This window comes from Thunnus maccoyii, chromosome 10 (assembly GCF_910596095.1).
Source record: "Thunnus maccoyii chromosome 10, fThuMac1.1, whole genome shotgun sequence".
NCBI lineage: Eukaryota > Metazoa > Chordata > Actinopteri > Scombriformes > Scombridae > Thunnus > Thunnus maccoyii.
The window spans coordinates 17415147-17431919 of NC_056542.1; the positions used below are offsets into that span (position 1 = coordinate 17415147).

Below are 16773 nucleotides of genomic sequence, written 5' to 3' on the forward strand. Positions count from 1 at the left end.
TGAGAGCTCAAACTTTGCTGTCCATGATGGTGAAAAGAAAGATGAATTAATTTCTTATTTAAGGGAAAATACTGGGTCTTATTTTTGTAGTTTTGGGCATCATTCATGATCTGCCAGACATGTAAACCATCTCTGTCTCTAGTAATGATACATACCTCCAAAATGTTGGTGTACTGACTTTGAGAGTGAATACATAATGCCCACAAAAGTATATTAATATTTATAGGCTAATTCGAGATTGTGTCACTCACTCTCTGTGTCTTTGTCCCTAGCTGTTCTTCATCCAGATGCTAGTTGGTCTTACTCAACAGGTACGGCTTTATGATGTAAACCAAAACTGATGTATCCATTAAAATTTAATTTCAATCAATACTAAAATGTGACTAAAACCTCATTACATGGGGATAAAGTTGTGATTGAAATGTTGTAACATGTAGCAATGGCTGCTATGAAAAAAATACTTTATTGTCCCTTTAAAAGATGATGACAACATGTAAAATGTATAGATTACAGTGCACGGCTTAAAGGCAATTGAACACTGTTTTTTCTTCTCTCACTATCAGTGGATGATTCCCATCATTCAAAGCTCCATGAAACCACTTGAGGTGAGGACGACAGAATGACAGAGAAGCTTGAGCTGCACAAACCAACATGGTGTCATGTTGTTTTCAAATGTGAGGTGCTGCTGTGTGTTGTTTGTTAATTTACATGTCGCACTTCCTCTCCTCCCCTCTCCTCCTCCGTCCTCCCCTCCACTGCCCTCCTGTAGGACATGGATCTGTCCAGGATGACTGAGAGACTCTTGAGATTAGCTGTGAGTAAAAACACAACACACAACAATGCAAGAACCTTTTTACTAATATCTGTTGTCTTTAGTTGATGACAAGCACGTTAAAGGATTAAACAGCAAACATACAGTAAGACATGACAAACCACAACAGTAGTGTCAGTAATCACGACAAAGAAAAGGCCACAAGGATGAATTTTACCTCTTCTGATAGTTAGTGTTTTGGACTTATATATAAATATTGTTCATATTCATTTCCAATGACCGTTTGTCACTGTTACAGCAAATATATATATTATCAAAATCACTCTCACCTTCATTGACTTAGCATTTACCTACAATTAGTTTTAATGTTACCGTTACACAAATGACAGCATTTCTTGAACCATAGTTTGCATATTGCCATGTATATAGCACTATGTTGACAGTGTGGGTTGGAAACAAGTTGCTCCAGGCTTTTGCTTGTAGCTAGTTTGAGCATCACCACCTATTTTTCTGTTGCAGCAGTCATATATCCTATTCCTGTTTATGTGGATCCTTATTTCAGTAACATTTCTCCATATCCAGGTCCCTAACCACTTGCTGTGGTTGATGTTTTTCTACTGGTTCTTCCACTCATCTCTGAACTTCTCAGCTGAGCTGCTGCGCTTCGGAGACAGACAGTTCTACAATGACTGGTGGTGCGTACCTGTGTGTGGTTGTGTCTGTGTTGTTTATGAATTTTATGAGGTGTGGTGGAGCGTGGGGAAGGACTTTCTGGATGTCTGCAGGTTGGAATTGGTTGATGCCTGGATGTGCGTGCATACTTGTAAATGAAAATTTGAGAAGTGTACTGGTCTGTAAGCACATGTGAAGCATTATTTCAGTACTTTGGAAAACAGATAGATGGGGAAAGTCAAGCATGTTTTTAAGGAGCAAATTTTGCATGTCTGTGGGATTGGCTGGCTTGTGTATTGCACTTTTATTTGCTGATATTAATATGTCAGTATAGGATAATAACTTTAGGATAATTACTAATTTACTATCATGTATGACAGTAAAGATTCTAGACCTTTTTCGTGTTCATGAATATTAATGAAACTGCCTCAGATCCATTATTTAGACACTGTAATGCTTTTCTTTCAGGAACTCTGAGACGGTGACATATTTCTGGCAGAACTGGAACATCCCTGTTCACAAGTGGTGTCTACGGTGAGTTATTTGCACACTAACAGACTGAGACGGAGCAATGAAATTCATAGAAGTGAACACAGTGAGACAGACTTAACAAGGCACACTGATGTATTTGGGAAACCGATTCATCTGACTGTGTCAGTAAGTGTTAGTAATAAATACAGCGCCTGCCTGCAGCAAGATCCACATACACTAACTCGGCAGCAGGAGTAAATGCAGTGAGGTTATATTGAACAAGACAAAGGAAATGAAAGGCTATTTAAAGGCTTTAAAACCGATTTACTTTAAGTTTTTACCGGGGGGAGAAACACAGCATTAAAGAGATAATGTTAATGTAAGACATTTCAACATACATTATTACACAATAATAAAACAAATACTAAATAACAGTTTTGCAATTAGTGTATTTGACTTTCTGGTGTATATGCCCATCAATCCACTCATCTTTCTATCTATGCATCCACAAATTTCATCATCTGTTCTTCTGTCTGTCTTATAGCCACTTTTACAAGCCACTACTGAGGAGGGGGTTTAGTAAAATAGTCAGCCAATCAGCAGTTTTCTTCTTGTCGGCCTTTTTCCATGAGGTAAGACCGCTCTCTCTGCTTATGTGAACAATGTAGTAAATGCTGTACGTTCAGTCTTCAAGCTGTCAACACCATCTTTCTAATATTAGAATTTCACCTTTGTTTGAACTTCATATGTTTTCAGTTAAAGTGATTTAATAGTTTGGGTTTTCCTGTCTGTCTGTCTGTCTCAGTACCTGGTGAGTGTTCCTCTGAGGATGTTCAGACTGTGGGCCTTTATGGGCATGATGGCTCAGGTAAGACCCAACTGATTGTATCGCTTATGAAATACAGCAGTATTAGGACTGCACTGTGCTAAAAATGTCTCACTGACAACTGTGCTATATGAATTGTGATAGAGCTAGAGCATTTTTTGTTAGTAACTCCACCTTAATGTTTGAAAAGATTGAAAAATTGGACTGGGGTTTTACATTATCTAAGGGTAGTGTGGCAAAAATAGTTCATTTGTGTACAAAGACGTGGATGATGTTCCTTTTGAATCCTATGGAACATTTTAAAAGGTGTTCTCAGTATTTGGCCTTGCCCCCAGTATCATTAACTTAATTAATGACTTGGTAAGCATAGGAGGGCATTTTTGATGTATCATGGGGTACTTTTGCAGGACAATAGGCAACTTAAGTGCATATTTTTCTTTGCTGACTTTGTGTTATTCACTGTATTGTGCTGAGTCGCACAACACGGACAACAGAAATCTGAAAAAATAAAACATATACATATGAGACTCTAATTATTCATTCAAAACACAATCACCCTCTATAAATGAATAATTAATGAATTAATTACCTTTTTTATTTACTCCTCAGCTTCCATTAGCCTGGTTTGTCAGCCGCTTCCTGCGTGGTAACTACGGCAATGCAGCAGTGTGGATGTCACTCATCATTGGCCAGCCATTCGCTGTCCTGATGTACGTCCATGACTACTATGTCCTGCACTACAGACTGGAGGCTGACTGATGCACACACACAAACAAACTCTTCTTCTATCTGTCTCTCTTATACACACAAACAAACAAACAGACACATAAATATCACTAGAATCAAGTGCAAACTAACAGTTTCTATATGGCAGGATTAGCTACATCCTGATCATAAACCTGTTTACATTGGATCGAAATTTCACCCTGCTGGGAAAGATAAATGGTATAATATTTAAAGTGGACAGTGTAAACAATAAGGTTAATCTTGAAGCACTACTGTAACTTAGAGAGGAAGGTTTCACTTCTGTATCAAGTGATATACAATAATATGGCAGCGTGTTACTCAGGTGATTTTTCTTCCAGCGTCCTGGAAAAATCCTCAGGCGGTCAGTTTGAGCTCAAATGTTAGTTGAATGGATAATCTATCTATTTGTATTTTGTACTGAAAAAACTGCAGACTGAAGCGTTTTGTTGATTTTTACAATATAGGTTTTGTTCCTTTTCAGTTTGTGGACAGTAAGGTGAAGTTGACAACATGATAGAAGTGCCTTGGTAGAAGTTATGATAGAGATATATTCTCTGCTGTGTTTCTTCCTTCCTTTATTCCGAGCCAAGGGGCCTTAATCCATCAGGCTTTACTGCGAGGAAGAACATCAATAGAAAAAATGAATGTATGCAGTTAGGATTTTATTGATGTATGATTTTTATTTCAATGATGTTTCACTTTGTCAGGCATGAAAAGACCAATGTTATGTCTATGTTTTGTGTGTGTGTGTCTACCAGAAGTGCCATTAATACAGCTCAAATACAATCACTTCAACACTTAAAATTTTTTTTTTTGATCAGCAAAAAAACAAACAAACAAACAAAAAAAGCATGGTACGCACATTTTTTTTTTATGTTAGTATCCCAGTGGACTGCTGCCAAGTAATGATGTCTATCTAAATACAACATGTGTCTGAAAATAAAGAGTTATATTTAAGTCTTCTTATTAAGTGTCTGTTATTTCATGTCAATAAGCATTTTTTTCATGTGAGTAAACATTTTTAACTAAAATGAAACCAAAAGATCAGTCAACCCATCACAGTAAAAATAGAGGGACTGTAAATGCATGTACCATGTGTAGTAAACCAGATTACAGTTCCAATATTTTTTACATGGATAAACAGACAAGGTGAGGGAAGTACACTTAGCCCATTGGTGCCTTGCAGTCCTATAAAGTGTGTAAGGTTGCAGGTGCATCTCCTTAGCTCCCATATAGTCACTTCAGTCAGTTACAGGTCCGGAGCATCAACAGTCATTCGGTGAACAAGCACTGAGAAGTTATCACATAACTGATCTGGTGAACTATTTTTTAGAGGAGAGTCCCTGATCCATATATAAGTAAGTGAGTCTGAGCTACACTGCTCCAGTGTGAAACCCTGTCACAGTTCATGGTTAATTATCATCCATATGGGATTGGACAGTATTCCCTTTTCCTCCTGCATTTGAGTTTTCCATTCAGTAGTCCACAGTCTACTTCAAGGTGTTTTTAGCAGATATTTGATACTGTGAACTGAACATTATTTAAGTGAATGTTGCCTGTTTGAATATTAAACCAGTCTAGATTAGTCTCTTTTCAGGCTTTCCAGTCACTGACTAAGCAATTTTCAATCAGGCTCCAATTTTCTTTCACCTGTACATGTAAACTTATAGGTGCAGATGGAGGAGACTGTATTTACAGACTTTGTAGGCCTGTAAATATATGAATAGTGCATGTTAGACAAATGGCATTATATCAGACAGAACTGTTGAGAAAAATACACCTCTCTAGATGCTGAAATATCATAAATCAGACCACAATGATGTCTTCTCAGACTGTAAATAACCTTGGTGTAAGAAAAGTTGAAAAGCTGGCCATCATTATGGACCTGTTATTTATCCACAGTCTCACAGTTTTGCTCTCTATACCATCCAGTGAATCAGATCTTTCCTCACAAGACACTCTCTCAGGCATTTTCCTGTACAAGTAGCAACAACTACCATTTTCTCCTAGCAGGTTTCTAAAACCTTACTTTCAGCCCTTAAAAGCTGAGTATACTGGCCTCTTAACACTGATCCAGTGTGTTGTAGTTGTACAGAGATCTTTCTGCCACTGGTTACTGACATGTTGCTGGGGGCTCTGGGGGAATTCATACCCTCAATATATCTTCAGGCAGTGATTCAGCTCTACACATCTGTACTTGTTAATCTGTGTTCTGGTTCTCATCAAGGTTGGTGCTTCATCAGGCCGTGACTCCTCCTTCCCTAATGGTGGAGAGTGACCCTTGTGCTCCAGTCAAATCTTTGCCCAAAGCAAAATCCAATCCTGCAAACGTTGGCTGAACATTTTTTTTTTCCATCAAATATCACTTCACCTCAACCCCACATTATTAATCATGTAAAATTTACTGTATCAAACTGGTTTTAAAAAGCCTAAAGTCTCTTCTATTGCCTGTCCTTATTGTATTTATTTTGCAAGGTATTTTTGCTTGCCTGCTATTCTGAGATCACAGTAATAACAGTAACAGTAAAAATCACCCAACCAAAGTCAGTTTGGACAAAAACATCACCTAAAATACAAGATCATCATCAAACATAAAATGCAAATGACATTTACCATGTCTCTACTACATTGAAAGACCTTTACCACACCACATTTCGTGACTTAACACCATCAATAATCAGTGATATTCATCACTATTAGGCTTAGGCTTAATTAGGCTAAATTTTAAACTTAAGACAGTGGCACACATTTACCACTTAACCACCGGACATCTCAACCAGGGGCACAAAATCTATGTGTGTGTGTGTGTGTGTGTTTAGATTTGTCATCCAGAGATGTGAGGCGAGGTCTGTGAATCTGTATTTTGTCACGCTGACAGTAAATTAAACAGCAAGTCTACGGCAAATCACAAAGTGTCTGTGGGCGCATCTGTACGTGCTCTGTGATTGTGACATTTAGTTAAACAATCGTCAGCGGAGATTAGAGCGTAGATGTGACAGCAGACATGGCTTTGCAGGATACACAATACGATATAGAGCAACAGCCCACAGTAGAAATGTATACCGATGTTTCTTTTTTTTACTCCACAAAAGGGCTTGATGCTCTGTTTTAGCAGACAGTGTATGGGGAACCCAGCTTCAGTCATGTAGGGCCCACTGGAAACTAGCACATGGCCATTTTTTGTTATGGTTTGGGAAATACTGACTGTATGATAATGAGCTGGTTCATTGTTGTTCAAGATATAGAGAAGTCTTCTTTAGGGATCATTTAACTGACAGGTGCACACTTATAGTCTCACATTGTTGAATATAAATACTCTAATGGTGGGAAATGCTTTACAAGAGCAAGACGTGTCTTTTTTCACATGTTCCTCTTGTATCTTAATAAGAAGAGTATGTGTAATTTTTTGTACAAGCAATCTATTCCTCATAGCTCCCATCAAACTGGAGAAAATGTCAACCAGTGCCAAAAGGTGAGCAGAGTTTTTACTGTAGGACAGCAGTAATCCTCCATCCATCCCCGTCTCATTCCTGACAAATAACCATGAGAGAACAGGGGGGAGTGGAGTAAAAAAGTGCAGAAACCCCGTCATCTCTCGTCCATCATCAATATTCAGACTGTTCCTGACATAAACAAAGTTTTCCAGTTCCCCTTGTTGGACACTGACGCACCACTTTTGTACCTACAGACATATACACACACAGACATATGTCATATAGTGATCTTTCGGGCTTTTCTACGCCTACACAGACAGACAGACATACTGTACTCACTCTGTCTTTGTCCCTGTTTGCTTCGTCTAATTTCTTTTTCACATGTCCCCTTCTCTCTCTCTCTCTCTCTTTTCTGTTCCCAACCTGCACGTTCTCTTTGTGTTCATCCTCAGTAACAGGTTGATCCATGGCTCTTCTGCTGACATCCGTTATTCCGGATCTTTCCGAGCAATGCTGACAAGCTGTGAGTGATGATGATCCTCTAGACAGGAAACCAGGAGACACAAACCTGTCTCATTCTGCAAGATGGATGGAGTGCAGGTCCGGGGACGAGTTATAAAGAGACAGACCGAGCCTTACATTTGAATATAACTTTTAGTCGGGTGTTTGTGATTTTAACTTAGCATTCGAGTTTTGCTTGATGTATAACATTTACATTTTGTACATGTGAAGCGTATTGCTTGTCAAGAAATTTAAACAGTCATTTATTCCCCCCATTTTACAAGGAATAACAACATTTCTTATAGGCCTAGTCCTGTCTGGCAGCGGCAATTAAATGACACATCAGTTTGGTTTAATGTCATGTATCTAAAACAGACTTCTTGCACATCACTTTCATACATTTTCTGAAAAAGTCTGTATAAATAGACGCTTTTTACATTTCTTCTTCTGTCAAACTGTCTGTCTCCTTGTTATAACATCCACAATGCAAAATATATCAACCATAACACAGTATTTAACTTTGTTTTCACTCTCTTCCTCTTATCATATTCAGTATCAAACTCCAATTACTTCTTTCATACATTACAGGATGGAAACAAGTTTAATCATATTGTGAGACTGATAAAAGATGATATTGTCTGTCTCTCTCCCACTGTTAGTAAAAATATTTCTCAGGATAAAAAGAGAATCAAATCCCTTGATAATCCTGGTGTGTTTTGTAGTTTGAGCTCAGCAGAGTGAGAATTACTTTAATATGAGTTCATCTTTAATATATCACTGTGAAAGCAGTTATGAGAGGACAGTTGAAATGCATCATATCTGATCTAAAACCTTTTGTTAAAAAATGGTTTTCATCAATCTGATAATTTCTTGATTAATCGCCTATAAAATGCCAGATAACAGTGAACGGTGTCTGTCACAGTTTCCCAGGCAATTTTTGTCTAACGAACAGTCCAAATCCAATCCAAAGATATTCACTTTACTATCATATATGACAAAGAATAGCAGTAGATCCTCACAAATGACTGTTTGGAACTTGGGAAAATTTGGCATTTTCGCTTTAAACATTACTTAAACAATTGATCAATTATCAAAATAGTTGCATAGTCCTAAATAGTCCTGATCAATTAATCAATTAATCATTGTAGCTCTATAGACATGTTCATAAAAACATAAGGTGCTCCAGTGTGCAGATACAGATGCCTTTTTGTGAGTCACCTTCTTCATCTTCTACAACATTCCCATATATCACTTTTCATTCATATTCACATTTATCATAAGTTACAGATTGGGATGAATGAAACCCCTCACAGTTACCTACTGTAAATGTTAGTGTTTTAAGGATACAAGGTTGCTGACTTAAAATAACAATATTCAGACCATTCATGTACATGTACATTTATCCCCAACTGGTTTTCAAAATGTTTATTTTCTGAATATAAACTTGTACTGTTTAACATGAAAAGAAGGTAGGTTAACATGTTTGCATTTTCCTCATTTACAGTGTCTGAGATCATTTGTTGCTCACGTCTCTTGTTATGAGAGTCTATTGCAATGTAAATGTACATTCAATTGTATCTCACACAACAATGATAATACTATAATCCTAGTTCTATAAGCAAAAGCTAAGCCCTTTAATAGACTTACATAGGTTTGACAGCTCTCCTTTATAGAGACTGAAATTTAAATACACCAACTTGGATAAGCCAACTGTTAACCTGCTCCATGTGAGGTTTTTAAGAGCTTGTTATGTGGCAAATACTGAGTGAAATCAAACTTCATAATTCTCTCTTAGTTTTCCACAATATAAAGGCTATAAGAAGAACGCTAATGAGACTAATCATGTTAAAGAGGATGAATGAAAAAACTACTACACTAGAAAGAGGTTTTTCTTTATTTTATGAGAGAACTTGCAGAACCTCCATCATTTCTGTTTTACAGTAGTCCTATTAGACTAAACTTTAACAAAATTTAATGGTTTGGAAAAGAGCTGGAGAGACCTGCACAGTATATCACATATTTAATGTATGAGTTGTGTTTATGATGTTGTGTGCCAGAACACATGGACATTTTCGTGCATGTGTGTTCTAACATTGGTGTACATGGGCATGCATGTGTGTGTCAGAGCAGAATGTAAACACATACTAAGACTTCCTGTCTGAAGACCAAACCAAGGGGAGATTTAGAGTGAGAGGGAGGGAAATAGAACGACAGAGTCATTGAAGAGAGCGAGAGAGAGAGGGGCTAAAAATGATGCTAATGGAGGGAAAAAGAGAGACATCCAGTGTCACACTGAAGGGAGAAAGACATACAACACAAACAGGTAGAAGGATCTGAAGATGTTTGAGTAATCTAGAGGGAGAAAACAATACGCTGAGTAACAGAAGACAGGCTGACAAAGTGACAAATGACAGGGATACCTCTTGATGCACAGATCTGAAGAGGCGTGCTGATTACTGCAGCCAACTGGCTTGACGGACAAGGCATGAAATTCTCACTGAACCGCTATAGACAGACAAGCGACTGACATAAGTGGATGTTAAGAGATGATGCAAGTGTGCAAAGGTCACTGAAAGTTGAAGCATCCTTGCTTGGACGAGATCCAGCATCACCTGGTTGGACACAGACCAAGGACCTGTGGATTAGGAGCAACGAGATGAACTCCAACTTCTGACTGTTCCCTAGTTAGTCTACTGGTTTAACTAGTCAGTTTTTTTTCCCCTAGAGGTAAGTAAAAAACAAGTAAAATGTGGCTACGTACAGTTTATTCTTGATTAAATAAAAGAAAAATAAATCAGCTTTCACAGTTGTATTTCATCCGGTAAACCTGGGTGCATGCAAGTACAACTGTCTCCTCCATTCATGAGTTTTTCCACAAATGGATACAGTTAGGGAAAATTTAGTAGAGTGTTTGACAAATACTCCAACAGTCTCCTCTCCAGAGCATGTTTGTAGTATGTTAAACAATCAGAGTCCATGGAAAAGCCCCCGTGAACTTTTATTGTAAGTACAACTATCACTAAAATTAGAGTTACAGCAGCAGAAAAATGTTCCATTTGCCTTGAGGGGCTTTCTTTAAAGCTATAATTTGATGCCGGACAGCGTGAGATCTTTATTCTGTTCTTCCATCCTGTCTCTATCCCTTTCTGTGTATTTCTCTCTTTCACACAATCTTAGGCACACACACGCACACACACACACACACACACACACACACACACACACACACACACATACAAAAGGGACTCCCACGCTGCTGGAATTTATTTGGACAGTGTTATTTGTGATCTGCCTCTGAGCCCTCTGCTCTCCTCTCAGTATCATTTTACAGTCATTGCATCACCACTGTCTTTGATGTTGAAAGAGGAAGAGCAACAATAGGATGGCAACGGTGATGCACTGGATTGATATCATATTATCTGTGCAGACTCAAATCAGAGGCTACACAAGCCTGTTTTCAAGAATTCAATCTTTTTTCAGTTAGTGCCTCTGAAGTCAGTTTATTCTAGGATTCTAGGATTACAACAGCTCCAATAAATGTGGTGTCCAGTTGAAGCATTGTAGCTTTTCATGTTTATATCACCAGAAGTGATTCACTGACATGTAACATTTCAGAGTTGTTGATTTAATGTCAATGATATGCAGATGCAGTGTCTTATCAGCAAAGAAATAGCATGTAGGACAATGTTCTGGGACGCCTAAAGTCACATTTTATGATGATAAGCTTTCAAAATTACCATAACCCAAACACTGTATGTCTGTATGAAAAACAACTTTACATCAAACATTTGATAGTAATGCAGTTAGTTTTTCCAACAGTTGGTATAAGCATTTTATTCAGTATCTGCATTATTGTGTTTTATCATGTTGCCCAAAACTAATTTTGCTGGCCACTATTAAGGCCAAATTATCAACTACAACAATTTTGAGTGATTATAAATGAAAGACTATATCAATGTAGGCTGAGATTTTTCTTTTATCCTCATGCACACTGCAGGAATGAGCTTTTGATTAATTAAAAAAAAAAAAAAAAGAGTCGACAGCCATGCATGCTAGTTTAGCGTGTTAGCATGCTAACATTTGCTAATTAGCACTAAATCGAAAGTAACTGAAAATTATGGGAATGTTATTGTTTTTGTAATGTTTTTTTCATTAGTTTCATTAGGTATTTGGTCACAAACCAAAGTATTGGATAAATTAAGAATTTGACCTGAGCTAAAGGGAAAGTTAAGGGATAACAGAAGTTATTACATGGGGGACTTGAATGTCTGTAACAAATTTCATGGCAGTCCATCTGAAAGTGGTTCAGACAATTCATTGTCCACAAACCACCAATGAGGAAAAGTCAGGGGAATACCAAATAAGGATGAACCCTAAAGCCTAGCTGGCAAAGAAAGACAGTCCGTAGCTTTGGATAACAGATTAAGATACATTTGTGTTCAAAGTTCATCTTCTCAGAACCCAGCTTTGGTTCACAACACATCATGGAAACCACTTGAATGTATTACTTATCACTATCATTTGTGTCTGAACAGAGGAAGTACGTGGTTTAACACACAATTACCCCACAGCAACGCTCATAACACTCATTATCGCTGTTAATGATGATGAACTAGCTCCTGTAAGCTGAATAATATCAGAGGATGTTACTGTGAAAACACCCATTTATTTCCTTCAGTGGTCTTAATGTTCTTTGGCCGGACTGGTCTTGTTAATGCAGATGACTCACATTATTCATGCCTCACTCTCAGCTGAGCATGTTATTCTCATTAGTCTGGATAGACTACATTTTTCATCAGTTGGATGATTATTTTGTTGTGAGAGATTAGTTTTGAGCCGTGAGCATACCCAACACAATTACGCTGAGCACTTCCTAAACTTTTCCATTCTGGTATGCACATGAGCAATTAAACTACATTTGTCGTGGAAGGGTACAGTGGCATACCAGCCTCCAGCCAATTTTGGATTCACACTCGTTGGGGCGCTACAAGAGAGAAAATGTTTTCACCTCCAGTTTTCTCAGTGTATTGAAGTCAGTCTAGTGTATTGAAGTCAATGGACTCAACACAAAACAATAAAGCCAGTTATAGGTATCATTGTTTTAAATGGGTCAACTATGCTGCAGTCACTAACAGTAAGAACTGTCTAAAACTACATAAATGTGTGCATGAGACTGCCCTCTGCTGTTTATAAGATTCCTACCTGATAGATTCCAGTTCACATTTACATATTTTTCTCCCCTAAGCTGAAAACACCATATGGATAGGGTCACATAGTTAACTAGAGTGTCTAATTGTATAAACAGCAGGATTATGATTGTGCACTGTAAAACATTATCACCACAACATGAAAATGACATGTTGCATTTTGTCACAATGACATCTGTTAACTCTTTCTTGTTCACCTTTGAAATAGTCTGCATTTTTAACTGTCATCTGCACCTGTAAGTAGCGATTGTACAGTACATACTGCAGCATTTATTTCACCTTTATCCACTGAACAGTTTTATTAGGATAGTTGCTGGATTTCATTTTATGTCAGTATTTTCAAAACTGGAAAATGTTTTTACTCTCTTGTTGTGTGGAATATCATTTATAATGTTCATCTGCAAGTTGAATATGAATGTATGGACTGATTTATGAAATGACACCAAATTTAAGATTGTCAATATCCTTGGAAAAGAACTGTTGTCCTGTCCACACACATAATTAATCCAGTATGTGTATGTGATTTATGAGAAAAATTCCCCATCTATCTTGGTGGTAAATAAACAGGCCAGCTGTGAGATCAAGATTGCTTTATACCACTCTTTGTAGTACAGATCTGATCTGCTCTGAGCTATTTAAATGGACTGAAACCACACACAGAATCTTTTCCCTCATATGACTGACATTTAAAGGTCACATCTTGACCAGAAGGACGTAAATGTGGTTTTTCTGTGTTTCTGATGAGGATAAGATCTGTGCCATATAAGAGTTAAAATCTACATTTTTTTTAGTCTTAATGAATAAAACTAGAAATAAATATACTCATAATCCCTCGGAGCCCATTTCTGTAGCAATAAATAAATACAGTTACATATAAATAGATAGTCTAAATAAACCAAATACTTGCTCGAAGTGGCTTTGTCAATGTGGTCATGCCAACAGCAACAACCAACTAAGGTTAGAGACAAGGGATTCAGTGTACGTCAGAGCAGAATTGAGATGGACGTGTGTTTGTGTGTGTGATAGAGAGAAAGATTTAAGTTTATTTGGGTTTGATCAGGCATCAATCTAGTCGGAAAACAGAAGAACGAGAAAACTGCTTCATTTATCACATAAGTTGCGAAAATGACAATTTCAAAACCCATGATGCTCCCTGTAAGTGTGAATGAGTTTGGCTGTTACTGTTTCAGCTCTATGGCAGATGTGTTTGTGGTGTTTTTCTGTTGCCATGCTGGAATAAATGGGTATAGAGAATCTGGATGGACATCAGCATCCTTAAATAAAATACAGACTACATATCTTGCAGGTATCAGCCTTTTGTTGAAATTTAAACATTGTGTCATTTTGTCTGACAGTTTCTACTCCAACACTGAATCATCATCTGTATCATCCTCCCAGTCCTCACCAATCCACATCGTCATCATCTTTATCATCAACATCGGCATCAGTCACCATTATAATGAACTCCAACAGTACTGAGTCCTGGCTTTTTATCAATACTTCATTTCCCCTCCTGACTGTAACAGCCAGTTCCAGCAACAGAAGTGGCATGGAAGCATATCTTCAAAAACTAGCTCATTTAGATGAAGGACTCTACAATGACTTCTACGGCCTTTGGATTGCACTGATGGTCATAAACTCTCTCATATTCCTAGTAGGTATATTTCATGAATCCCTTTTGTGAATCGAAGGAATAATAACTCTCTGATCAACAAAATTGACAAAATTCAATCTCTTCCAGGTGGGCATGGTGCTCAACATTGTGGCGCTTTATGTTTTCTGTTTCCGCACCAAGCAAAAGACCACCTCGGTGATCTACACCATCAACCTGGCAGTGTCAGACCTCTTGGTAAATCTCTCTCTGCCGACTCGCATCCTGCTTTACTACAGTGGAGGAGCTTGTCTCACCTGCTCATACCTGCACATCTTAAGCTACTTTGTCAACATGTACTGCAGCATCTTGTTCCTGACCTGCATATGTGTCGACCGTTACCTCGCCATAGTGCAGGTGAGGGCTTGTAAACTATCCCCTCACAACATGCTGGATGCTGGATAAACAAAAGGAAGCTAAAAGTACTTTTTTTTTTTTTTTTGTCCTTGCAGGTTGAAGCATCCCGTCGGTGGCGGAGCTCCAGTGTGGCCAAATGTGTGTGTGTCTCTGTCTGGGTATTTGCCATCGTGGTCACCTACTCCTTCCTCTCCAGTGCTATCCAGCACACGGGCTGCTGCCTCTCAAAGCTCCTGTTCCTCACCATCACTGAGTTCTTTCTGCCCCTCATCGTCATTGTGGCTTTCACTTTGCGGATAATGTGGGCCCTTGCTGATCGCCGCCTGATGCAGCAAAGCAGGTATAACCAATGTTAAACACATAGACTGAAGTAAAGAAGTAAGGAATCCAGAATACTAAGAGTTTTTGAGTTTTGGTCAGTTATTTGCCTGTATCAGATATTGAAAAAAATTAAAATGACAGCATTTTACATGCTTTTGGTACAAGAATATACCATATATGCACAAGAAACAATGAAAAGTTGTAGCACTGAAAGCACTGCTGGCATACAGTTGACGGGATGTTACGGCAGGATCTCTCCCTGTGTGTTTTTCAGGGAGAGGAGAAGGAGGGCTGTCCAGCTGTTGACCACCGTGCTTATCATCTTCACTGTCTGCTTCACACCTTTCCACATCAGACAGGTGAGTGAGAGACAGTGACACTTTGTTTTACATAAAATATTAACATCATATTTTTGTAACCCTGAAACTCTCACTGAGACTTTAATATGAGATATGTACAGATTTAACAGTGGAAAGGTTGTAGGATAAACTTAATGATGGGTAGATGATGATAACACAAGATATGTTGCTGTTTTTCTGTATTTATGAAATGGACATGTTTTTGTCAAACATTAAAGGATTATGTCTAATTATGTGACTGTGCTGTTGTGTTTTTTGTGTATTTTTGTGTTGTAGGTGGTGGTGTACTTCTACCCCGACATGCCTCATCATGTGATAGTCTACCACTTGACTGTAACACTCAGCAGTTTGAATAGCTGTATGGATCCCGTTGTCTACTGCTTTGTTACAAACAATTTCCAGGTAAAACTGAAGTTACTATATATGTGTGTATATACAGCATATGTGTATATACAAAAGCCCCTCCTTGCCTTTTTCATCCACTATACATCCTTGCTGTGCCACCTATCCATCTCTCCACCCATCCTTTCCTCCAGCCATAATTTGTCCTTCCATTATTCATTCAGTTATTTACTCATAATGTCCTCTCCTTTTCTCTCCCCAGACTACAATGAAAAATATTTTCCGTCGTGCAGATCATGAGCAGACCAGTGGTGACATCATCAGCATGCAGCACAGCTCCAAGGCCTCAGGAGGAACAGTCAACGCCATCTCTAGTAATGTGATCATGATGACCAAGATTACCACCTCACTGCAGAGAGACAATCTGGGGAAGAATCATACACTGTAAATCCCCTCTTGTATGGGGTGAGGACAGCTGAAAGTCGCCTGGGGAGATACTGCGATATTTTTGGACTCTGACCAGTGATAACAGCATTAGTGTGTGATGGCACAGTGAGAAGAGCTCAGGATTGACAGCCAATGCTGTTATTAATAATTTATTAATGAGAAATTACCCATTTTTAAAAAGGGATATACCAGTGCAACAGAGCTAACTACTTGAATGAATTACTTTGACAAGAGACAATCAAATCTACATTTAAACAATACCATCCTGTTACTTTGGACCTGCAACTTTTCATCCACGGGACAATCTCTCTAACTAGTGGGCTAGTTTGCTGCCAAATACAACACAATACAAAGCTGACTTATAAGTATTATTGCATGTAGGAATCATACGTCCATATGTGCTATAATTCTTTATACAATCATATTTCAACTCATATTTTACCTTTAAAGTGTGTGAGCACAGAGACTATGTGCCATATCCAAACTAAAGTTACCTATCATGTTGTGTAATCCCTAAATAAATCCTGTGGCTGAGCATGTCGACAATTTCCATTGCAAAAGGAGTAAATAGCTGTGAATTTTGTTTTGCAGGAAAGCTTTAACAGGATAGGAAATAATAGCAGGTATTAACAAAAGAAGTGTGTGAAAATAAGGTGATTGATACAG

At 38.1% G+C, this 16773-nt stretch overlaps 2 protein-coding genes across 2 annotated transcripts in view; both read left to right on the top strand.

Annotated features, from left to right (window-relative positions):
• Positions 1–4450, top strand: part of dgat1b (diacylglycerol O-acyltransferase 1b) — a 22320-nt gene extending 17870 nt beyond the window's left edge. The window contains exons 10-17 of the mRNA XM_042424594.1: positions 273–311; positions 564–605; positions 770–814; positions 1355–1467; positions 1913–1978; positions 2460–2547; positions 2721–2783; positions 3351–4450. Of these exons, the coding sequence (XP_042280528.1) occupies positions 273–311; positions 564–605; positions 770–814; positions 1355–1467; positions 1913–1978; positions 2460–2547; positions 2721–2783; positions 3351–3500 (606 nt within the window). The 3' untranslated portion in view covers positions 3501–4450. The remainder of the gene's footprint in view (positions 1–272; positions 312–563; positions 606–769; positions 815–1354; positions 1468–1912; positions 1979–2459; positions 2548–2720; positions 2784–3350) is intronic.
• A 9612-nt stretch (positions 4451–14062) lies between these two features.
• gpr20 (G protein-coupled receptor 20) lies at positions 14063–16130 on the top strand. The gene is made up of 6 exons (XM_042424509.1): positions 14063–14284; positions 14372–14638; positions 14734–14978; positions 15234–15318; positions 15595–15720; positions 15923–16130. The coding sequence occupies exons 1-6, from the start codon at positions 14090–14092 to the stop codon at positions 16106–16108; spliced, it is 1104 nt and encodes a 367-aa protein (XP_042280443.1). The 5' UTR covers positions 14063–14089; the 3' UTR covers positions 16109–16130.
• The last annotated feature ends 643 nt before the right edge of the window (positions 16131–16773 follow it).